The following is a 25895-nucleotide window of genomic DNA, read 5'->3' as shown; positions in this document are numbered from 1 at the left end:
CGTTTTAATCAGGCTTTGGGGAGTGAAATATGGGCCTGGCGAGCAGGCAGTACCCAAGCTCAATTCATCTGGTTTCAATCTTCTTTCCGCCCTCGGATGTGGCCGCGTGGGCATTCCTTTTCTAGACACGAGGGGGGTGGGAAGAAGTGGAGCCGAGCAGCACAAAGGGCAGGCGTTTGTTTGGAGGAGTGTGTCAGTCTGTGTGTTTTTGTATCACTGCTAGGAGACATTGAAAACTCTGGTTACTTTTTAAAAAGCTACAAAGCACTAATGCGTTTGTATGGTCCTCTCAGAGGGACACAAGAAAACACTTAAACCGTCTAGAGCCATCATTCACACACAAGATACGGTGTCTTTTTCATTATTTCTCAACGCCAATATTAATGCACTTAACCTACTGTTAAGTATGTTTCACTAGGTTTGTTTTAAGTATGCTTGTGTGTCTAGCAGGTGAAAAAGGTTAGTTTCCTTTATGAGTTGGCTTAGCTCATCTTAAGGACAGATGGTCTGCTGGTCCATTAACTCTCCTAAATGAGCCTAAGTGAGGCCTTTCCTGGAAGCCTTGCAGCCCCCTGTTGACCAATAGTGCAGTCACCACTCAGCCTCCGTCAGCCGGCCCACAAGTCAACACCTCTCAGTATACAGCTGCCAAAACAGACGTGGCATCTGCTCACCTCTGGGAAAATGGCAGCCATCGACGTGTCCTTCCTAGTCACGGTTTGGATGGATAGGTTATCTCTTTGTCCTTTGCAGTTGCAGCTAGAGCGGCTGTAACAATATCATCCTGTTGTTTGTGTATGACGCGTCCCCAGCTTTTTATTTTCTGCTTAACCAAGCAAAGTCATATGTCAGATGCATACCAGAGGACTGGCGACAGCACTAATATGTCAGTGACGCAGCGTGTTAGAGCTGGGCGGATGGAGAGAAGGAGTTAGCGGCCCGTCTGTTTTCAATTAGCCGCTGAAATGTACAACATGGGAGCTGCTCTGTTGTGTTCAGTTCCTATTTTCCCGTGGACACAGCAAAGTAAATTAGAATTTTTTTTTCCTGAAAGAGGCTTCGCCGTCCAACCCCAAGTGAACTTGGACTTTGGATGGTGACAGAATATCGCAGTGACCTAGATAATGGAGTTTAATCTGCGTGTGTAGAAAGGCGATAAAAAGAAGGACGTCCAGAATCCCCACACCATTCTGACTGTGAGCTCCCAACATGTAGTGCTTATGTATCCAGATTGGGGCTATTTTACAGACTGAGACTTAGTGCAGCTCCAAATATAGCATATAGCTCTGGGCTTGTTTTCTCTCTTCTTTGTCACGTGCACAAAAACGTAACCATATAGCCCTCTGTGGCTTTTATTGTCTTCCCACAAGTTGTTAAAGGCTTCTTTGAAACACCACTGGAGTATTGAATTGCATTTAATAAAAGTCAGGAGTGTAGCACTTTATAGTCCATGAGGTGATATTGGTTGAATTTTCATCGGTCTCGCACTTTTGTGCAGCATCCATCATCGGAGGGAGCCCGGGCGACTGCGTTACATTCCACTTCCTGTGGTCATACACATAGTCAGCTCTATTTTCAACCTAATGGACATTTAAAAAATTGCAGATTGCAGCAAAATGGACTTGGCAGCACAAAAGCTTATTAAGTATTGATCCGCTGAGGTCAGTGCCCATGTCCAGTCACTCCAACAATGTGAGCGGAGTTCGTTCACACGCTTGCCAGCCACAAATTGAGATTAGACCACATAAATAACGGGGGAAATTGAAGAGCATTTTGTGTCACGGGGAAAATAACTGTGCCCACGGTTGTATTATGTGCCAAGAAGAGAAGCAGGAGATAAATGGTTGTTTATGTGTGCACTGTTGGCATTATTGGTGTTTTTATCAAAGTTACCCCATCTGTCCGTGCTCCGGCAGTGCTTGGATATTATATCAAACCACACCAGTGCCCAGCAGGAGAGCTTTAAGTTGATCAGCAGCAGGCAAACCTGTCTTCTAGTGTTTTAATGAATACAGCTCATCTTGTTTCTCTCTGCACCATCTGGCAGGCATGCATGGTCAAAGAGCTTGAAGTCAGCAAAGAACAACTTTCCACTGTCGTGTCCGTACCTTTACTGGAGATCTCTGTGATGAATATTTTCCGCTCTTATTCACAAAGCCCTGCCAACAAAAATACTGCGATGCCACACAGACCAAGAAATAAGCTCAGCCCCGGGACAAAACCCTGTTGAATAAGAAGGAATGGGAAAAATGTTCCCTTTGCAGGAATGGAAATTGTGAGGGAAACCAAATTTGATATCTGTCGGAGCAAATATCCTTTCTCTAACCGGATTTGGAGTTGTTTTTCTTTGATAGCCCAAATTGCTGACTTACCACTTGGAAATGAAGGAATCATTTTCTATTCAGCTTTAGACACATGCTAGTGAAAATGAGTATCATGGAAATGTGTTGAGCAACAGCGAAAAAGAATAAATCACTTTTTGAAGATTTCTTTATATGTCAGAGGGATTACTCTCCTCGGTCCTCCATTAAATGTCTTCAGCGAGCGACGGCAGGTTTATTCAAGGCCATGTTCATGCTCTGTAGGGAGGATGTGCCCTTAACACACACACATACCCACACACAGCTTCTATTAGCTTCATTTTTACAATACTTTGCTGCTTGATTCTTATAGTCGCTCATGCAGAATAAAGTGAATGTGCACACATGCTGGTCTGTTTAGGCTCCTCCAGATGTTGGGTGGATCCGTTGCTGCAGCAAAGTGGAGAGGTCACTGTCCAAGCCCCATTTAACTGAAGCATGTTATCTTGTGCAAAACAGACCGTTTGACTTTTGGACCTTGCTCAGTCTGAACACTTTAAAGGGAGAACATTGTCTTGAATGGTGTCTTTTGAAGCCAAATGTAACCTTTTAAACAACACAAAGGCTTCTGCTGATTACTCTACAAGTCAGGCTAAAGTGTTTAAGAAGCATTAATTAAAGTGTATAATGAGACCATCCTTTCCAAAATTATGATTTAATTTTCCATAAAGAAAGACATTTAAAAAAATACAGCCAATGACAATCAATGTGTTCTTGGTGATAGAGAAGTCCACTGCTCACATTTAAAGCTGTGTTTTTTCTTCAAAAGCCACATAAGGTGGAAGGAATTAAAAGCCTGTTTGCTGTGGCTGCGAGGGAGTGCGGTCGTCTTTCAACCAGAAGGTTGTGGGTTCGATCCCAGCCCGTGCAGCCAACATGTCGATATATCCTTGGGCAAGATACTTAACCCTGAGTTGCTCCCGATGGCATGGCCAACGGTGTGTGAATGTATATGTTAATTCCTAGAGTAAGGTACACTGCTCTGTATGAATGGGTGTGAATGGGTGAATGACATGTAGTATGTAAAGCGCTTTGAGGGGTCGTAAAGACTGGATAAAGCGCTATATAAGTACAGTCCATTAACCATTTATTGTGTCAGTGTTCGCTTTCTCTACGTTTCTGTAAAGAGAAAGCCTTAACCCAGCAAAGTTGACTTGTGCATTGAAAGAAAAACAGTGTTTTCCATACAGGAGAGAAAGACTTTGAACCAAAGTGTAGCCCTTTATGAGACGCTATGTGCTCCTTGGACCATTTCAGGCTAAAAGCAGAAGATTTATGGCGCAGCTATAGCATCTTGGACACACCCATGAGTGTGGGTGACGCCACCAGATGCAGCGCTGAGAAGATGTGTATTGCACTTTAATACTCTCTCTCCCTTGGAGGATTGGCGTAATTAGCTTTTTTCCCCCCCATCTCATCCCTACTTCCTTATTTTGCTGAGAGAAAATGTAGAATACTTTGGGGGAATTAAAAGTACTCTGCGCAAAACTAATTTTGGATCTATTTTGGGTCTCCGTCAGTGGGATGGTGTCCCAATCGCTTGACATGACAGCAACGATGAAACCATGAAAGGCATGCAAATGAGGGCAATAAGAGTTGAATATACCACAGGGCCGTACGTTATTTAGACCTCAGTGGTGATTTATCTCCCATGTCCCCCTTACCATTGGTCCTTTATCTCTCTTTTTCCAGCCAATCCACCCTTCCAGGTTCAAGGGATTATCGTGGAAATTATTCCCTTTCTGTTTTGGTCCTCAAACCCATCCATTACTGCTCAAGCAGACTTCTTCGAAACCTCTCATCAAAAACGAACATGAGCAGGATGGCTTTTAATTGTAGATGTTTTCAACCTCCATAAGACTCACTCAAGTAGCCTTCAAGGTGCTCCAAATAATGCAAAATAGGGGTAACACTCTGAAGCTAAATTGCATATAGTCAAAAAGTAATCCTTTCTTTTCTTCTGTTCTGTAAGCAAAGCAAATATCTCAGCTGTCTCTGGTCCCATTCATCAATGACTGGTACAGTGTATCAATTGTACAAGCTGCTTGTTAGTGAGATGTGAAATCTTTCCCTCGAGGAGAAACATAACAAGTCTTGCAAGATATTCCTAAAGCAGTGGCACAGATGTTGTAACAATTTCCATGTGAGGGTGGAACAACAACAGAAATATTTAGGCTATGAAGAAAGAGGAAGGAGTTATTCCGGATCTTCTTGTAAGCTATTGCTAATTAGCATTTAGCTCTTATTTGCTCCGTAATGACACTACAGACCTTATTGTAAAGGGTTATCAACAAAAGCTCCATGTCAGCAGAAGGGAGCATCAGTCGCTGGGTGTGAGACGAGGAGGATTATGGGATTTTATCCCTTCAAAGACTCAGCCTCCAGTCAGGGGGGAAAAAAACAGCCCCTTTGATTTTTCACAATATATTCATGAGTTTGGACCTTGAAACTACAAGGAGACTAGTGTAGTGTGCCATATGCAAAACATGTGTTTTAATGGGCCATGATAACTTGGTGCATTTAAAGAGATTTACCCCTTAAGAAGCTGTAATTAAAAAGGGAGCTGTGGCTGTATGACTTCTCCCGCACAGACACGGGGGTTGTTTTTGTAGGCACTCATTTTGCACTAACAACTGGAGGCGACTTCTTGTCTGCTGAGACATCTGAAGAGAATGTTGGTGTTTCAAGCAAGTCTGTCTCGCAATCTTCAAAGATATCAGGAAAGAAGAAAAGGCAGGATGTAACCTACTCTGTGAATATCTGTGTCACTTGTAGTATTTATAGCGTATATGTTTGGCATCTCAATAGCCAATTCAGGTCACACAGGATTTTCTGTATTGGTGCGGGCCGACTCTTTTAAACAGTACGCTGAGCTGTGAATATTTCACTATTGTCTCATCAGCCCTATGCTCCTCTCAGCATGTCCCCAACTCAGCTAAAAACTGGCTTCATGTCAGCAATATGAATGGAGGAATTGTATTAATATTTGCCTCGTCAGATTTTGATAGTTACATGCATAAAGTCCTATGTGTTATAGAATATCTATGGAGGTCATAGCCCAATCAGTTCTCTTTCTCTTGCATTCAACCCAGTTTCTTGATAAGTCTGTAATTTACCGGGGAGCAGTTCCTGGCAGATCTAAAGGGTTGGAAGATGATTGCTATGTTTGCCTGCTGCAGTGAGACTGTACACATTAATCAAATGTGATTTGAGTCTTGTGACAGCTGTATTCTAAATCAAAGGTTTGTATGCTGAAGCGATATTTACTGTCGTCAAAAGATAGTCATTGCATCTGCGTGTCGACATCAAGCTATACGCACGTCAAGAAAATGTAGACGGGCCCACGTGTATAATGGGGCGAAGCCTGCGAGCTAGTTCACGCAGTCAACTCGAGCACCAATGATACATTAACATGTGACGCACCTCGTCCCTCTTACAACCAACCAAACACATTCTCCTAAATATGCCGCTCTATTTAAGCTGCCAGGTCTTCCTGCCTCTGCCTCGCTATGCTGCCACTGCTGTGTTCACTTGCTATTGCTATGTTCATGTTCCTGCTGCTGTGTTTCATGTTGCATGCTCGCCTGCCCCACCACCACCCCAGCTTCCACCTGTAGGCTCGGGGGATAGTTATCTAATAATCACTCAATGTTCTTTGTAAATCTGTGGAGTGATGAGGCCCGAGCCTAGACGCCAAACTCAAACTATATGCTGCTTATAATAAGCATATTAAGAAACACGTGAGTTGTCTGACTGAAATGTACATGAAAGGCATCTTGAATGCACACAATAGGAAATAAAACTATAATACCTCCAGTCTTTTTCTGCCATTGTGCTTCTGCTTACCTATATCTAAAACCACCTTTGTGATTCTATAATCCATCCTCCACACCAGTGACTTACAGTAAGTACTCAAAATAAGGCATTGCACCATCTCTCCAGCCCTCCCTCAACCCATTTCTCTCTGCCCTTTCACTTCTCTCACCCCCTGTATCTCCCCCTGTCCCTCTCCCCTCTGATCTGCTGTGTTTGAGTACCAGAGGTCAGAAGCTTTGGACATAGCACAGGCTCCAGCCGGCCAATGTGCTGACTGAGGGGATATGGGGCTTGACTTTGGGCGCTGTGAAAGATCCAGGCCTGCCTTGTTTGTCTGTCTGTCCGTCTCACTGGCCACACTATAACAAGATTGCAGCGCTCTGTAAGGCGGATTTACTGGAGCACAACTCCCCCTAGGGCCTTTTCATAGAAATGGGTTCCTCCATATTTTACTGTAGCCTCTCACTCCCTCTCTCTTTGTCGTATCTGTCTCTCTCTAATGCTCCTTCTCTCTTTCCTCTGGTGTTAGCTTCCACTTTCTTTTGTTAATGATATGCTTCATTCCTTCCTTTCTTTTGGTAACGATTGGACTTTGCTACAAATGAAAGCACGAAGCTGAGCCAAACAGAGCTGAGAAAAGCAGACACAATGCGTGAAAAAAAACCCGATGGAGGACATGGCCTGGGATTTGGCACCAGCTACCATTTCACAAGTCCTCTCGACATTTATCTCTCCCTCAAGATGGCTATGTTTATGTAGATAGCCTTTGCCATGTCCTTATGGAATCTCATAAAGACATGTGGTTCAGGCGCAGCACTGAGATGAGCAACGTTATCTCAGTTTCAGCTCAAATGGTCCTTGTTTGTTATGCTTTCTAGGTCACCTTACTGAGGATTTGAAAGCTAAGGTCATAAACCCAAACTTGACTGAGCAAACCATTTTTCATACTGTGTGTTCATGAATTACGTTGTCTCATAGTTTGATGTTGACACAAATGATGGGGTCTTGCAGTCCAATCATCCCAGCTGTGCACACGGTAAATGAGGCCAACCCAAATGCAAACGCACATGAAGGCGAGCTTATTTTGGGAGCACTGTGTCATCCATTCCACAGCACAAAAGCCCCTCTGCAAGACCATAAATAAGTCGGAAAGTGGGGTGCAGCCACGGTGTACCAACCAATCCCCCTTTTGGATATGTCTGCCAACTCTTTCTGGCAAAAACTAAGACAATGTTCTGTATGTCACAGATACAGCATATTTGCTGTACATTTTCCTCTGTAGAACACACGTCATTTATCACTCAAATCCTCATTGTTGGCCAATGACTCAATGCCAAAGATAGACACAATTTAAAGTCAGCTTGTGGAAAGTCTATACCACGATTGCAATGCCCCCGATTTCACCCTGGCCCTGTCTATCTTTCGGGTTAACTCTTCCATTCACGGAGCCTATAGTTAAAGCGGTGGGCCGTTAAGTAGGAGGTGGGAGGTGAGAACAGAAGAAGCCGCTCTTATCAGGCCCGCTACACAGTTCTGGGTTCAGCCCGGGGCCCCTGAGGGTGTGGGAGCGCTGATTACAGAGGTTAGCCTGGGGAGCTAAAGGGGAGACAGTGGGAAATGGTCTCCCAGCTGAACCCTAAAATACCATCAAGCATTTACTTGCACCATTAGATCCCACCAACACACACACAGTCTTACCATTCTTCACCTTGAAATGTCTTTTCACTGCAAAACTCTCTTTTCTGACATCCAAAGTAATATCGGTGGGGAGCCCCACAAGATGAATGACCCTGCAAAGGCCACATTAAGAAGTCATAAGCGGGGATACCTTCAGGGTGCTGAAGCTCCTCTGTTAGGACGGGTATGCCTTACTTTTCTGCTGACTAATGATTTGAACCGAGCATGTGGTCCAACAGAGCAGAAGAACCTCAGCAATGCATCCTGTCACTCCTGGGCTGCCAAATAGACTCACAAACACTCAACCGTGAAGTGCCCTCTCGCTTTCCAACTCGTGAATACCAATTGGAAAACTCAAACTTGATTGACAGTGAGTTGCCCGGAGCTCTGGCTTTTAGCAGACTCACAAAGTAGAGACGGAGCTTTAACAAAACTTGAAGAACTGCTGAAATCCAGCAGATGATGTGATCCGTTTGACTGAAGCTCCCTTGGAAGAGGTTGTTTGTGTGAGGCTACTTCTCTGTGTCCTGCGTCAGCACTGACTCATTGGTTTCACAGCGCAGAGCTGACATTTTCATTGGCCCTGAGATCACTTATGGGACTGGGTGTTGGCTCCTGTGAGGGTGGACCAGGGAACAAGTGGACAGGCGCCCAGTGAGTGCTGATGCATTCACTGGCCACATGTGGCCTCCGGTGGAACATTTGACAGCATGCGATCGGGTCTGTTGAGCACAAAGGAATTTTTTCAAAGATTGTCACTGGGTTGAATCACTCCACCGCAGACACAACACCTGTGAATGCTCATCGTTTCTTTTTAAATAAATGCTCCACACACAAGGAAATATTCAAATGTCATGCTATCAAGCAGCAGATTTATGAAGAAGAGATTTAACAATATTTACACAACCTGTACATTCCTGCATGAATCTAATGATCATCTGCTGGCTGGATGACTTTATTGCAAGCACTCGGGAAGAGCTACTGGCTTGTTCAGCAATTAAATTAAAAGGCAAGTTGAATGTTGTAGAGCCAAAAATATCTTGTCACATTTGAGTGCGTAAGCTCAGTGCTGGAGGTACTGTACGTTCTCTCTACCAGGTGGAGGGGTCGGATATCTAAGCAGTGCACCACCCCCTTCTTAACACACAAAAACACACACAGACAGAATCCATCGCTGCAGCTTCCAGCAAACCCCCCTGACGCCTCTGGCTAATTCCACTCAAGCCCGCCGGGCTGTCCAGCATCCTCCAATATATTAGCCTTGCTACTCCCCCGCTGAGACTCAGGCCCTAACAGTCTGGCATGTGCCCAAAGTCAATCTCTTGTGCCCACAATTATAATTATTGCTTCTCTACTGCAACGCAAGTTCTCTAATGTGTAGACTTTGGGATTTTTTGGGTATGTGTCTTTCTCTGATTGCATGTTGTGTTTTAGAGAGTGTCAAATGTCAAGCCCATTTTGACTGCTTTTCGTTACACATATGAGTAGTAGTTAAAGTCACTTCAGTAGCTGTATTTCTTCAGTTTTTAAACAGTGTCCATGTGCAGGTAGTCCTCCTCTGTAATCAAAAAGCTGTGAACCTTCCCTCACAATTCCCCCGGCTGTTGCTGTGAATAACAATGTGTTCTTTGACTGCCCTTGTCAAAAAGGGTTGACGAAAAGATCATCATAATACCTCTCTCTGACCTCCTGTGCCAAACTCTATTACCCGCAAAAAAAGGATGCTCTCTGTTCAGTGTCCTGTTGTGACGTATCTCAGCAGCTGTCAGATCGTGATTGGGATTCTGGATCATATCTCTCGCTGCGTCTCTATTTCCTCTATCGGCACAGGTTTTGCTTCCAATCTGCAGCATCTGCCTTTTGTCTCAAGTTTGGATTGTGCAAGTGTCCCCATCTGACATCTCTCTACCTCTCCCTCCCTCTCTCTTTTTCCAGTCCTATGCAGCCTGCTGTTAGTGGGTGCCCAGACGGAGATGAAGAAGGTCGTCGGGGACAATGCCACCTTACCATGCCACCACCAGTTCCCGTCATCCAACTCTCTCGACATCGAGTGGCTACTGCAGAAGCCAAACTCCAAACAGAAAGTGGTGAGATAAGATCCCCGTCCCGTCCTCAACTTTATATTGTCATATGGTGTTGTCAAAACATTCAATTCAACTCAATTCTGTTACGATGTGTGTAGGAAGCAGGACCCAAATGCAGATTCAAGTGACAAAAATAACTCCTTTATTTCAAGGCTAAACGATTTAACAAAGACTGACCAGAACACTCACCGCAGACCAAGTCATTACACAAGACGAACCGACAAAGACAGACAGAAAAACCAGAACTTAAATACACACAAGACTAATCATACAAACAAGACACAGGTGAGGAGGGAGGAGAAAACACAGGGACACCAGGTGAACACAATCGGGTAAATTAGACACACCAGGGAAACTAACGACAGGGAACCACAGACAGATCTAAACCAGACAAAACACAACGCAGACAGAAAACCAAAGACAGATCTAGACAAGACACAACGCAGACAGAAAACCAAAGACAGATCTAGACAAGACAAAACACAACACAGACAGATAGTGACAAATTCTAATGCATTTATAAGGCACAGTATACATTTGTCTCAGTTTTACAGTCCATACATATAAACAAAACAGAAATGATAGATTAAAGAATATATAATCAATTAAGCATAGGATAAATCAACTGGAAACCTTGGATTTTCACTGTATCATTGTCAACAATTAATTACTGTATCTAATTGCCAGGCCAACAGTAAACAGTAAAACCCAATCAAATAAAAATAATGCTTCTTTAATTGGTCATTTACAAAAGGAGCAGCCTGGTTTCGGTCTCCTTCGTTAGTAAAATTGTATGTGCAAAAAAGATCTCATTAACTCACTTTTGATGACCTCAAATATGGGGTTACAGATTAGAGAACATTAAATATAGTTATTTTGAAAGGACAGTGATGACATTTCAGACCCAACATTTATTTTCTTCTCCTCCTTCCTTCTCTCCTTTACACATCCACTCAGGTCATGCTGATTGATTTCCAACAGGAGCCATAATAGTTACACATAAACTCAATGCCGAAAGTTAATGTTGCACTTTAAGTTTACGTGCCGTTCACAAAGAATAACCATTCCCAGAATGTTCCCAACTCATTTTGTAGATGTAACCTTGGACCCTCTAAGTTGTTACTTTCTCCAAAGTATTAAGGGTAGAAACATAAAGTGGCAATGATTTAAAAAATGTATTTAAATCTTGAACAAAGAAACAGTCTTTATTCCCTTTTCGTCACTTTTCATCATTTCTGACTGTTGCTGAATATATTAAAGGTCCCATGTCTTGGCCATTTCTACTGATCATAATTCCATTGTTGAGGTCTACTAGAATAGATTAATATTGTGCAATTTTCCAAAATCACATTGGTTTCTCATACAGCATGTCTGTATAGTATGTGTATTCACTCTCTGTTCTAAACGGCTTGTTGGAGCTCCTGCCCCCCCTCCCTGTGAGCCTAGTGGCCGTCTGCGAGACAGCGAGACACAGCAAAACCCAGCCCGAAACCAGCCCGAACACACACACCCGCAGCCTGGCTGGGAGTTTGTGTGTGTGCTCACACACCGACTCACAGACTCACAGAAATCGGTGGAGCTGCAGCTGTGTGTGTTACTTAATGTAACGGCTCCGCGGATGTAACATAACGGCTCCACGGATGTGTCCATTTGGGTATGGGCACGTCACTGTACCCAGGAAGAAAACAATGGAAAAGCGAAATCTCCAACGAGGCGTTCTGGGGCAGCATAGACAGGTCTTTTCTGTGTTAGAGTTTTACTCGCCACAGGGTGTACTTTGAGGGTTTGTGACTCTGCAGACCGTTTACATGCATAACAAGCTACATAACACACAAGGGGACGGGTAATAACCGGAAAAGCATGACATGGGACCTTTAACGCTCCAACACATTGTACGTGATAGGCTAAGGGGCGGGACATCTCAAAGCGTTGGACCAATCACAACAGAGCCGGCCAGCTAACCAATCAGAGCAGACTGGACTCTGGTTTCAGACAGAGGGTGAAAAGAGGTGCTGCAGCACAGAAGTAGTAGAAATGAGAAAAAAAAGAGCTTTTAAACATTAAAGCATGGGGACATGTCACAGTAGAGGCACAACATACGAATATGATCCTGAAAATGTGCAGAATATGTATGTATTCAAGCTAGTTATTGCTAACTGAAGCTAATGTTGGATAACAGACAGAGCAGCATCCCAGCAGCATTTCTCCCTAAAACGGCTTCAGCAGAGACTTTAGATTGTCCAGAGATTTTGCTGTACACTGCTTCCCCAACACACACTTGACGTGATACCCCACATGCACTCCCTTAAGCTCCAAGGAAAGCACACAAGTTTTCCGAAACGTCAGCTCATAGAATAGAGAGTTTACGCTGCATATCCGTCACTCTAAAGTGCTCCTGCTTTCTTTGCAAGTTTTGATAGTTTTTTGCAAATAACATATGTTGTTAAACCTTTGATTGTTAAACCTTCACATCCTGAGATTCACGATATCTGAGCATACAAGCACCATATACTTTCTGTGCTTTAGATGATTTACTTAAGTCAGACCCCAGCAAACTATAAATTGTTAGAAATAGATCATTTATGTTATCATTATGTTGGGAAATGTTCTTTCACTGATATTTCTTTGGGTTGTGTGTGTTTATAAATCAGTAGATGGCCTCGTGGATTTGAGGCTCCATCATGACAACTTCATATCAACTCTCCTAAGTAAACCTGGCTGAAAGTCTGAAAATAGCTGTATCTGAAGACGTTGTTTGTATCGTTTCACTGGTTTTGAATCATTGCCTTTCTTCACCTAAATTGAACGTAGTATCTGATGACCGCCGTAGCGTGCAATCTCACCAGCTTTCTGTCGGAAAAAGCGATTCCTTTCTCTTTGAAAGTGGTTTGTTCACGCACTGATGTGTTGGTTAGCACGTAGAAATGTGATAAAGGAAGAAAAAAAATGTGTGGGCTAGGATTGAAATAAACGGAAAAACAAGTGTCTTATGCTTTGATGATTCAGAAAGGGCGCCTGCCACATTGCGATGAATATTTAACGGGAAGATAACATTCAAGGCGCCATTCATTAAAATCAAACGTCTGAAAATTTGATTAGGAAGGAGACTGTGCCTGTAGCTGAATGAATAAATCATCCTTTTGTTCTGCTGGAGCCGAAGGGCTGTGTTGAGGGGGAAGCAGCATCTTGTCAACATTTAGCCTCTGTTAACAAATGTACAGCCTACATGTGTTTAAGGACAGGGGCTCGAGACATTTCACCAAATTGTATTGACTTATGTAAAAATTCTACATTTTTACTGCGCTGACCTGCACCCAACCGTCCCTCAGAAACACAACGGTATTAGCATAGCAACAGCAGTGGCACAGTCCTGGAAGGATGACATAGTGTTTTTACAACCCGGTTTCACAGTCTGCGTACAAATGACACGACTTTGCAAAGGCGTGCAATAGATACGCAGAAGTCCGATTTTGCGTGCATATGATACGCTGACCTCAAACATTAAAACAAAGAGCTCTGTGGCTTCAGGCTTGATCGCCGTTCCAATGACAGTTTTAATGTTTGCGGTGCAATAAACGACACAGCAGCTTATTGGGTTAGGGTTAGGGTTAGGGTTAAATAAATGGCAAAGATATGTAGAAAATAAACGCATTTAAGATACGTTCATAACAAACGTAACGTGGGAGAAAATTGTAGAAAAAAAACGTATTTGACATACGTTCATAACAAACGTAACGTGGGAGTATCATATGCACGCAAAATCGGATTTCTGCGTATCTATTGCACGCCTTTGCAAAGTCGTGTCACTTGTACGCAGACTGAAGAGAGTGGGCTGGTTTTTAAGAGGCCCCATATGCTCATTTTCAGGTTCATATTTGTATTTTGTGTCTCTACTCTGACATGTTTCCATGCTCAAAATGGTCTTTATTTGTATCAGAACTTTGGAATTTTAGCCTTAGCAGACCATTTACATGCACAAACACCTTGAAACACACTACAGGAAAGAGAAATCCCCAAAAAGCACAATAGGGCCTCTTTCAAGCTCAAATTCTGTCCAAAACTTAGCATCCTTTCTTGGAAAACGTGATAATAGTATGTTATGTTAATAGTTATGTCGTTGATTTTCTATGTAAATTTGCTGACCTTCCAGCCCACAATTTAAAATATACTTTATTGGCATGTATTCCCAGACAATTGTAGCCATATGAGATGATTATTATTCATGAATAGGAAAGTGGAGAGTGTCAAACATTGGCAAAAATGCAAAACGTTTGGTTTTCCATATTTGCTTTTGTTCTGTTGTTACTATACTATTCAGATGGTTAACAATATACCACATTTGGGACAATGTAAAGGCCTTGAATATTGAATCTAAACATTGGTGTGCTTTGTGATCTAGTCTGAATAATCCTTAACAAACCATTGCTTTATCTGAAAAAAAATGGTATAGCTATCATCTTAAAGTATATGATAGGGAAATGAGATAAATAGAGGAATCTGATATTTGATATTTTCCGGTAAACGTTTTACCTTGAAAGTCAACAGGAACATTTTACTCTAGTTGGTAAAAAATGAATCAAGCTGATGTTTTATCTAATTTACAAAAGCTCTGGAAGGTAGAGTCGCTCCATGTCTACAGCATTTTCAGATTTTACTGAATAAACAAAAAACTCATTTGAATTGCAAACAATGCTAACAGCTCGTGGCACTTTGACTAAATTCTGCTTAAATTCCTCACACTCACTGGCACTCTCACTATCTCTCTCTATCAGTGTCATAAATATGTGTTCAGAGCACATCCCGACAAAACCAGAAGCATAAATAAACAGTGTAGTCTATACAAATGTGCAAGTGAGGAATACATGTCCAGAGTGCAGGGGAGGCAGCAGGAGGGCGCCCAAAGGCAGATTTAATGTCCCACTTTGTTCAGGTGCCAGGGCCATGTCGCTCTGTGCCTGTAGCTGTGGCACAGAATGTATGTCTGTTTGTATTCAGTCTACATGCTTGCATAGAAGTGCCTGTGTGTGTAGGTCTGAGCATGTGTGTGTGTGAGTGTGTGAATGGCCAGTCGTCACCTGTGCTCACAGCAGGTGCCCCGGTCTCTAAGGCCCTGATGTGCTGTGGCACCGGCATTTAGCAGTCTCCATCTGCAGGCTCTCACTCGCCCTGAGTTATAGGCCACTGTGACAGCTGTGTTTGTTTGTGTTTGTGAATGTGGATGCAGAGAGGGGGGGGGGGGGGACAAGTAGTGTGTATAGAAATAAGCCATGCAAAGACATTAACAGGCAGGCAGAGGAGAAGAAATTAAAGCTTTCAAGTTCAGGTTTACTGATGTTTAGATGTCTGCAGTGAAGGTTCAACAATTCAGATTACTCCTTTGAAGAAACCAGTCGTTGCAAACATCAATGAACCTTGTGCTAAAAATAACAAGAGGCAAGAAAAAATAGATTGTGTCGATCGCAAGTCATAAAAGGAAAACCTTTTTCCGTACCAGCCTCATTTTAATGTTTGGTTCTAAGTTCTGATAAATATTCACTTCATCTGATTTGTATTGCTTTTGCTGGATATATTTGATTTGTTTTGTTGTATTTTTCAAAATGTACCAATTTATAAGTTATCTGATGTAATTATCTTATAATACATACTGTACATTAGGGTGGTCCTTAAAATTGAAAGTCAGAAAGTCTAAGCTCCAACCCCCAGAATTAATTATATTAGTCAAGAAAACTCTCCTGGTGAAGTTTTTCCTCAATCTGACAACATTTACCCCTCCCTCATCGACCTTGAAGTTTAGCCTCAGTTGCAGCACCGTGGCAGCCCTGGTTGATGAGGGAGGGGTTACATGTTGTTGGAATTTGAATAAAATTCACCAGGAGAGTTTTCTTGACTATCATAACAAATTCCTAATGTACATACATACACACACACACACACACTCAATCAATCAATCAATGTTTATTTATATAGCCCAATATCACAAATGTTACATTTGTCTCAGTGGACTTTACAGTTTGTACAAAATATCAGTATGACAATACGACACCCTCTGTCCTTAGACCCTCACATCGTACAAGGAAAAACTTCCGGAGAAAACCCACAGTTTAAAGGGAAAAATGGGAGAAACCTCAGGGAGAGCAACAGAGGAGGGATCCCTCTCCCAGAACGGACAGACGTGCAATAGATGCCGTGTGTAAATTGAAAAGATAATACATTTGCAACATAGGTAGTCCAAATGTTTGGAAATGCATGTGTGTATAATAGGAAGATGAATCCACGAGGATATCCATCCAGGACCTATGATCCAGGACCACAGCCACGACTCAAGATCCAGGGCTCGCGATCCAGGACAGAGGAGCGCAGGATCATCCATGACTCCGGATCCCGGCGTATATAGACACCAAAAAGAAAGACATTTGGGGAAGCTGGGTTAATCGGAACATGAGAGTACACAGGTATAGACAGAGAGAAGGAAGAAGTAAGATGTCCCCCGACAAACTAAGCCTATATCAGCAAAACTAGGGGCTGGATCTAATCAGCCCTAACTATAAGCTTTATCAAAAAGGAAGGTCTTAAGCGCACTCTTAAAAACGGATAGGGTGTCTGCCGCCCGAACACAAACTGGAAGCTGATTCCACAAATGTGGAGCTTGATAAGAAAAGGCTCTGGCTCCCATTGTACTTTTAGAGACTCTAGGAACAACCAACAACCCTGCATTCTTGGAACGCAATGCCCTAGTAGGACAGTAGGGTATAATGAGTTCTTTAAGGTAAGATGGCGCCTGCCCATTAAGGGCTTTGTAGGCGAGAAGAAGAATTTTAAATTCTATCCTGTGTTCTATAGGGAGCCAGTGTAAGGCAGCCAGAACAGGAGTAATGTGGTCCCTTTTCCTAACTCTGGTTAGTACACGAGCCGCAGCATTTTGAATCAGCTGAAGCGACTTGACTGACTTCTTGGTACACCCTGATAATAAAGAGTTACAATAATCCAGCCTTGAAGTAACAAATGCATGGACTAGTTTCTCTGCATCGTTTTGAGGCAAGATATGCCTGATTTTTGCAATGTTACGTAGATGGAAGTAGGGCGGTCCTTGAAATTGATTTTATGTGGGCGTTAAAGGATAAATCCTGATCAAATATAACACCAAGATTCCTTACAGTCTCACTGGAGGCCAAATTAATGCCATCCATAGTTAATATATCCTTAGATAATTTGTTTCGTAGATTCTTCGGGCCAAGTACAATAACTTCAGTTTTGGTCGTGTTTAACATCAAAAAGTTTAAGGTCATCCACGTTTTTAAGTCCTTAAGGCAGTCTTGAATTTTATTTAGATGATTAATTTCATCAGGCTTGATTGATAAATATAGTTGAGTATCATCCGCATAACAATGAAAGTTTACAGAATGATTCCTTATAATATTGCCTAACGGAAGCATATATAATGTGAACAAAATAGGTCCGAGCACTGAGCCCTGTGGCACTCCATGGCTAACTTTGGTTTGCGTGGAAGATTCATCATTGACACGTACAAACTGAGAGCGTTCAGATAGATAGGACCTAAACCAGTCTAAAGCAGTTCCCTGTATGCCAACTAAGTGCTCTAGTCTTTGCAATAAGATATCATGGTCGATAGTATCAAATGCAGCACTGAGATCGAGCAAAACAAGAATAGAGACACGTCCCTTGTCAGAGGCTATTAGAATGTCATTTGTGACTTTAACCAGAGCTGTCTCTGTGCTATGATGTGTTCTAAAGCCAGACTGAAAAGCTTCAAATAAATCATTGTTTTTTAAGTAATCACACAACTGTTTTGCGACCGCTTTCTCAAGAATTTTTGAGAGGAACGGAAGATTAGAAATAGGTCTATAGTTGGCTAAAACCTCTGGATCGAGGTTGTGCTTTTTAAGAAGCGGTTTTATCACTGCTACTTTGAATGATTGTGGAACATAGCCTGATAATAAAGACATATTCATAATATTTAATAAATAAGTGCTAATTAATGGAAAAACTTCCTTCAACAGCTTAGTTGGAATTGGGTCTAACATGCACGTTGATGGTTTAGAAGAGAGAATCATTGAATTTAATTGTTCAAGGTTTATGGCTGAAAAGCATTCTAGTTTATTATCTAGTGTAATATTAGAACTTACGTTTCCGGGAGCTGTTGATAACACTATACTGGTCAAAGGCAAGAGGTCATTAATTTTGTTTCTAAGAGTAACAATTTTATCGTTAAAAAAGCACATAAAATCATTACTACTGAGTGCTATGGGAATAGAAGGCTCAATCGAGCTGTGGCTTTCTGTCAGCCTGGCTACAGTGCTGAAAAGAAATCTTGCATTATTCTTATTCTCATCTATTAATGAAGAGTAGTAAGCTGCTCTCGCTTTACGCAATGCTTTCTTATATTCATTGAGAGTAATATGCCAAATTAAACGAGATTCTTCAAGTTTAGTAGAACGCCATATCCTTTCAAGTTGTCTCGACTTTTGCTTTATTTTGCGGGTTTCGGCATTATGCCATGGAGCTAGTCTATGTTGTTTTATTTTCTTCTTTTTCAAAGGAGCAACAGAGTCTAATTTTATTCGCAGCGCATCTGTAGCACTATCAACAACATGATCAATTTGGGGTGGTGTACATTTTGTATAAGTTTCCTCCCTTACATGCAGACATGCTATCGAGTTAAGTATTGGTGGAATCTCTTCCTTAAATTTGGCTATAGCACTAACAGATAGGTTTCTGCTGCAGGAGCTTTTGACTAATGCTTTGTAGTCTAGTAACAGTACTTCAAAAGTTACTAAGAAATGGTCGGATAAAGCAGGATTATGCGGTTCGACTAATAGTTGCTCAATTTCAATACCATAAGTCAGAACAAGGTCGAGAGTGTGATTATAGCAGTGGGTTGGTTTATTTACACTCTGACAAAAACCAACAGAATCTAATATAGAGTTAAATGCAACAGTAAGGCTATTTTTATCATCGTCAACATGAATATTAAAGTCACCTACGATAATTACTTTATCTGTTTTAAGAACCAAAGTTGATAAAAACTCAGAGAATTCAGATAAGAATTAATAAAAAAAATTAATAAAGAACACACGCACACACACACACACACACACATACATACATACATACACACATACATACACATACACACACACACACACATACACACACATACATACATACACACACATACATACACACACATACATATACACACATACACACACACACATACATACATACATACATACATACACACATACACACACACATACATACACACACACACATACACACATACATACATACACACACACATACATACACACACACACACACACATACATACATACATACATACATGACATTGCATAACAGGGGCCTCTAATTATTGCAGTTTAAAACTAAAATAAACTTCTGCTATTTATTTAGCAAATTAAAATAATTATGACTCCATTAGATTGCATAACCTCACAGTTGTAAAATGTATAGTGCTTTCGATGATTTAAATGTGGTAATAGATCTGACCAAAATTGAACATGACCCAGGACCTAATTTTCATTTATTACATTGAAATCAGTCCAGTGTATCTTCTATCCTTTATTGCAAATAACAAACTGGACAAACTGAGTAAATAAAGAACACTTTTCTGCTCCAGACACGGTGTGTTCACTTTGAGCTGTGGACAGTTTTCCCAGTGAGAGACATTTGTTAGTTCTTAGCCTTTATTTTAGCTAAAGTGCTAACATCACATTAGTGCCACAGTGGGTATTTTAATCTTTTATCCCAGCCCCAGAATAGATTTTATTTGGTCAATTTGACGGCTCCGCTTTATAAAGACCAGAAGGAGATAACAGCGCTCTCAGATAATTAGCTAAATGAACACTGGCAGGATACTGGCATTCCAGCAAATGCGTTCATTTGTAAAATATTATTTCCCAAGTGCTAATTTTAAAGTGATTGTTAACAATGTTTCCCATGAGTGCTGGTATTTCTCTCAACATTGTTCCAGGGCCTATGTGGATATGGTGGAGCTGTACGTACAGCATCATTATAGTTATATAAAGCCATTTTAAATGTTAAAGTCCAGGATATTACTGTAGAAATTACAATAAGTTAACTAAATGTGTGGTAATGGGATATTAAAGGCTTTATTGTTGCATTATTTGGATGAATACTGACATCACCAACATTTAAAGAGTTCAGGTCAAAGACGAAATTGAAGACATTTTTTTCTAAAAAAGGAAGTCAAGCGTTTTAAGTGGAAGTGGGACAACTGTGATTTGATCTAGTTCTTAGTGCTGTAGAAGGAGGCATTAGGGAGTAGTCTCACAAGGGTTTGGTATTTAGGATTAGGTCAGAATCAGTGTTGGCCAGTACAATTACTCAAGTACCTTACTTTACGACACATTTGAGGTACTTTTACTTTACTTGCATTGTCCAATTTGGTGCTACTTTATACTTTTACTACAATTTCAAATATTGTCAGTGCACTTCTCTCCATTAATTTAACCGTGTACGGTACTTACTTAAAACTATAAATGAACTATGGAATAACTGTCAGTTAAAAAAGACCTTGAAGTTAGCTCCACCTCTACTGGCTACACACACTCAGGTATTCAAAGTATATTTTGATTCTTATACTTCCGTACTTTTACTTAACCCTTAGATGCATAAGTGGGTCTTTTTTGACCCGGTGAGGTGGTTTTATTTTACCTTTGTAATTACATATTTATATCATTTCATATTCCAGCTATTCCTCAAAAAACATGTTTTGGATATCATGCCATTCAACATTTTTATTTAGATTTTAAGAAATGTTAGTTTTTGTATTAATACCCCAAGCTTCCATAAGTGGGTCAAAAATTACCCGCATGCATTTCCTATGGAATCCTATGGGGGAAAAAAAAAATTCAAAATGTAAAAAAAAATTATAAAATTATAAATAGTGAAAAATTAAATATAACATATTTCTAGTGTGAACCAAAATATAATACTAAATATTATACAAGTGACTTTTCTTAACCAAAATGACAAAAATGGCATAAAAACACACTTATGGAAGAGTGTAGGGTCCAGCCACTCGTGCATCTAAGGGTTAAGTAAACAAATGAATGCAGGACTTTTTTTTCTTGTAACAGAGTATTTTGGTGCTGTGTTATTAAGACCTTTACTAGAAGATATGAGTACTTTGTCCACCTAAATTCCTGAGCTCTTCACTTACATATATGTATAGCACATACACAGTTTACAGTCTACACTTTTATATATTGTTACAATAAGCTGTTTTTTAAAGTATTTAAGTTTACACTCTGTTCATCTAATTCAATTGTACATGTGCAAAAGTGAACTTATTCCTATGTTTTAAATGCAACTGGTGCCTCTTGCACTATTTTCTTTCTCTAGTTTATGTATTTTGCTCATTAAGTGTAAAGAGATTCTGAAAGTTTCAGGAGAAAAGATTATCTCACTTTTTGTCCTGATCCATTTATAACCTGTGTGAAAATGAGCGGATCAGATTTTGGCCACTTTATGATATCATAACGATGTTTTGCCCCCTTTTTTGGCTCCTTATTTTCATCTAAAGTAACAGACAGAGAATCAGCACTTTTGAAACAGGGCTGAAACAGAGGGGATTATGGGTAATGCTGGCATGATCTGAGGGGTATTTCAAGCCAAACACTTCAGAGACATGTTTTGTATATATCTGAGACCTATAATATATTGATGAAAAACAGTATAATAGGGGACCTTTAAGTCTACTGTATGTTGTACTGTTGGAAAAGCCTTTGACTTTCATTGTGTTCATGATTAAGAAACCTGTGAATCATTGAAACCTGCTGTCAGAATGCTCCGTGAATTCAGTGAACGATGCTTAATTTAATCTCAAATGTTATTCTCTTCAATTATCTAGATCATCACCTTCTTTGGGGGCCAGGTGTACACCAATGAGGCGACGAGCAGCGAGGCCAGCCGCCTGTCCTTCGCTGGCGAGTACCTGGGGGGGGACGCCTCCCTGATGATCAGCGACCTGCTGCTCAGCGACTCCGGGGAATACTACTGTAAAGTGAAGACTGGGGGAAAGTACCACTGGAGCCAGGTCAACCTCATTGTGCTGGGTGAGTGTCGTCAGTAGTGGCGGTTCTAGACCAATTTTACTGCGGGGGCCAGGCTGGGGCCAGTTATTTCATGAGAGGGGCCCAATAAAAGCGGGTTAAAAAGACAAAGACAGTATAAAGTAATTGTGTAAAATAAACATAAAATACAGTAATTGGTATTTGTTTTTGTAAAGTTATTTGTTTTTGTAAATGTAAGTTACAGTCCTTTGTAGTTTTTTCCATTTATAGTATTTGTTTTAGTAAAGGTCCCCTATTATACTGTTTTTCATCAATATATTATAGGTCTCAGATATATACAAAACATGTCTCTGAAGTGTTTGGCTCGAAATACCAAACAGATAATTGTAGCATCCCATAATCCCCTCTGTTTCAGCCCTGTTTCCAAAGTGCTGATTCTCTGTCTGTTACTTTAGATGAAAATAAGGAGCCCCTCCCCACGCCCCTCTGAGAGATATTTGGTTAAAAAGAACTCAATGGTGCTGTAGGAGGAGATTCAGGTGATAAGGTGGGGGGGGGGGTTACCTTGGTTGCTGATTGGCTAATGGTTATACAAGCCAAAACATCATTATGACATCATAAAGTGGCCAAAATCTGATCAGCTCATTTTCAGACAGGTTTTTATATAAATGGATCAGGACAAAAAGAGAGAGAATCTTTTTTCCTGAAACCTTCAGAGTCTCTTTACACAGAGGGGACACATGTTGATGTGTAAAATACATGAACAAGTGGATTTTGCATAATAGGTGACCTTTAAGTGACATAAAAAGTATTTACTTTTATATAAGGTTATGAACAGTTTAATCTCCACCGTACATCCGGGTCTCTGATTTGATCTAGTTCCAATAAATCGTAATATTGTAACCTTTTTTTGGAGAGGGGCCATAGGGGGGTCCCTGGTCAGTGTTATGGGGGCACTGGCCCCTGTTGCCCCCCCCCCCGGAACCGCCCCTGGTTGTCAGACACATTGTATGAGACATGAAGAGACCCACACCCATTTGTACACACAAACAAACACACACACACACACACACACACACACACACACACACACACACAGACCTAATCACTGAATCATTAGCCTGGCACATTTCCTCCTTCATGCTGACTGTCCTAATGATTCAATTTGATTCAGACAGTGTGATTTGATTTTGCTCGTGCTGTTTGGGTTCGTTTGGATTGGTTTGTTGATGAGGTGAGACCAGAAACATGCGACAGGGTCTGGAGAACTATGATTGATGATGTTTATGAGTTATACGGGCAAGCACCAAGTTAAATTATTGATATGCCTATTGCACTCGCTAATACATTTGTGTCCTCTGTGGGAGAAACAGACCCTTCTCTAAGTTTGAGCAACATCCTGTAATAAAATGTTATGGTTGAAGTCATGTATTTGCTTTTGCAACTATATTAAAGTCAGTCTTGGCGTCATAAGCCACAGCAAAGTCACCATTGTTCATTCTTATTCAGTCTTCTTGTTTTCCTAATATCCCAGAAATACAGATGGTTTTTAAATGGCTTAGCTTACAACTATCTCAATGGTGGTGATATGTGTCACTTCTCTCAGATTGCTAAGTAACTCTGAAGGACAGACAGCAAAAAAGGGAGCGTCTTCGCCACAAAGCCAGCCACAAAGTCCAGCGGGAGGAGCACGAGCGTTCTCAATGTCAGAAAGCAGGCGATTTATTAAAACATCATGGGAGATTAGTTCAACCCGCGGTTATTGGTTTTCTAATGGAACATTCTGTTAATCCTCTCGCACACACTCTCCGCTCTCTTCCATCAAGACATTTCAGTGTAGTGCCTCCATTTTTACAAATTGCCCTCAGCTTTGCGGTGACACTTTCGATTTTGAGAGAGACGAACATTTGCATTTTTCCCTCGCTCCCCACGCTAAGATAATAGCTTGGCAGCCGAGCTAGTAGCTGGCTTGGAATGAGATGATGTGTGAGTGTACGTATCTGTACGCACGCCATGTGTGTGTGTGTGTGTGTGTGTGTGTGTGTGTGTGTGTGTGTGTGTGTGTGTGTGTGTGTGTGTGTGTGTGTGTGTGTGTGTGTGTGTGTGTGTGTGTGTGTGTGTGTGTGTGTGTGTGTGTGTGTGTGTGTGTGTGTGTGTGTGATTGATTGATTGATTGATTGATTGATTGAAAAGTTTATTAACAGCTTGTATATTGGGTACAGTACAGTACAGCTCAAAACATACAATTGTTAAGGGGATGCAGACCAGAGAAAGACTTTTGTCTTGTTTACATCAGGGTCCCCCCATTTCCAATTCATCATGTCATTTAAGACATATAAGACATATTTGACATACAGATGGCTTATTTACAATTTTCATTTTAGATTTCGTTCTAATACATCCTAACCGGACATTTAAGACATACCAAGTCTACAGATATACAGTTAGTAACAGAGTCTAAAATGCGAGTATATACATAGATGGGGGGGGGGGGAAGCTGTCCATTGAACGACAGGTTGAGATTTGTACCATTACCGGGGCCAGTTTTGCAATGCTCTCCCCCGAAGGTGCTCTTTAAGAGAGGTTTTGAAGGTAAGTATAGTTTTACTTTCCTTTACAGTTGTGGGAAGAGCGTTCCACCTTGATGTGGCATAATTGCGAAACGTGTATTCCCCCTTTTTTGTGCCAAATCTGGGTTTCACATGATTTGTGGAGCTCCCTCTGGTGTTATGATCATGGTATTCCTTGACCTTTGGGAAGAATTTTGACATGTACATGGGTACCATAGAGGTGTAGTGGATCTTGTAGACCAGGCCCATTGCAAGTAGCTGTACTCTGTCGTCTACTCTAAGCCATCCTAGGTTGTCAAAGTGGGCAGAGGTGAGGTGGGTTCTAGATGAAAGGTCAAGCAGTAGTCTGACCAGTTTATTTTGCGATGTTTGAAGTTTTATTTTTAGCGCCTTGGAGGTGCTATGGTACCATGACGTGCAAGCATAGTCATAGTACCCTTGAATGAGTGCTCCTGCCAGAGTTTTCAGGGTGTTTTTGTTTACCAGAGAGGAGATCCGGTATAGGAATCTAGTTCTTTGATTGACTTTTTTTATTACATTGGATGCCATTTTATCACAGGAGAGGTTTGCCTCAAGAATAGATGTGTGTGTGTGTGTGTGTGTGTGTGTGTGTGTGTGTGTGTGTGTGTGTGTGTGTGTGTGTGTGTGTGTGTGTGTGTGTGTGTGTGTGTGTGTGTGTGTGTGTGTGTGTGTGTGTGTGTGTGTGTGTGTGTGTGTGTGTGTGTGTGTGTGTGTGTGTGTGTGTGTGTGTGTGTGTGTGTGTGTGTGTGCCTCCAGTGGTGGCAGTGTTTGTGTTTTATGGAACTTGCACGGTAGCGCCTGGATGCTTGCACTGTTCTTGTGAGTGTAGAAAAATCAGCATGTGCAGATGTATTGACTTAATATGTTTGAGTATGAATGTGGTCACATTTTTGGGAATTTGTGTGTGTGAGTGTGTGTCTGAGGCTCCAAAATGCCCCTGCTGCAGTTAGGCCTAACTGACCCTGACAAAGCTGCAAGAAGCACACACGGATGAGGAGGGGATGGAGAAAAAGAGGGTTATAAGAACAAAGGCACATGAGATATCTGGCATTATTGACCGGACTCACAAACTCTCTACATTTTAGCATTTTGCATTGCAGGAATGAGTTCCAAAACCCAGGAATGAGTTAGGCTTTTACCACTTCTGGTTCCTTTGTGTAAAACCAGAAATCATGTGGTTACTAAAAGCATAAGAGAATTTCATGTTTTATACAAAAACGTTATGAAAACCAGTTGTGAATGTCCGAAGCTTCTGTGTGTCATAAAAAAGCTGTTGCTAACAAGCGA

General features: G+C 41.3%; 1 protein-coding gene across 2 annotated transcripts in view; it reads left to right on the top strand.

The window, feature by feature from the left end:
* The window catches only part of clmpb (CXADR like membrane protein b), a 77402-nt gene that overhangs the window by 38758 nt on the left and 12749 nt on the right, over nucleotides 1-25895 (top strand). For both annotated transcript variants that reach the window (XM_034224773.1, XM_034224774.1), the window contains exons 2-3: nucleotides 9789-9940; nucleotides 21855-22059. In XM_034224773.1, coding sequence (XP_034080664.1) covers nucleotides 9789-9940; nucleotides 21855-22059 — 357 coding nt within the window. The remainder of the gene's footprint in view (nucleotides 1-9788; nucleotides 9941-21854; nucleotides 22060-25895) is intronic.

This window comes from Gymnodraco acuticeps, unplaced genomic scaffold (genome assembly GCF_902827175.1).
Source record: "Gymnodraco acuticeps unplaced genomic scaffold, fGymAcu1.1, whole genome shotgun sequence".
NCBI classification, from domain to species: domain Eukaryota; kingdom Metazoa; phylum Chordata; class Actinopteri; order Perciformes; family Bathydraconidae; genus Gymnodraco; species Gymnodraco acuticeps.
The sequence above is the reverse complement of the archived record's forward strand: the minus strand, read 5'-3'. Positions and strand labels throughout refer to the sequence as shown.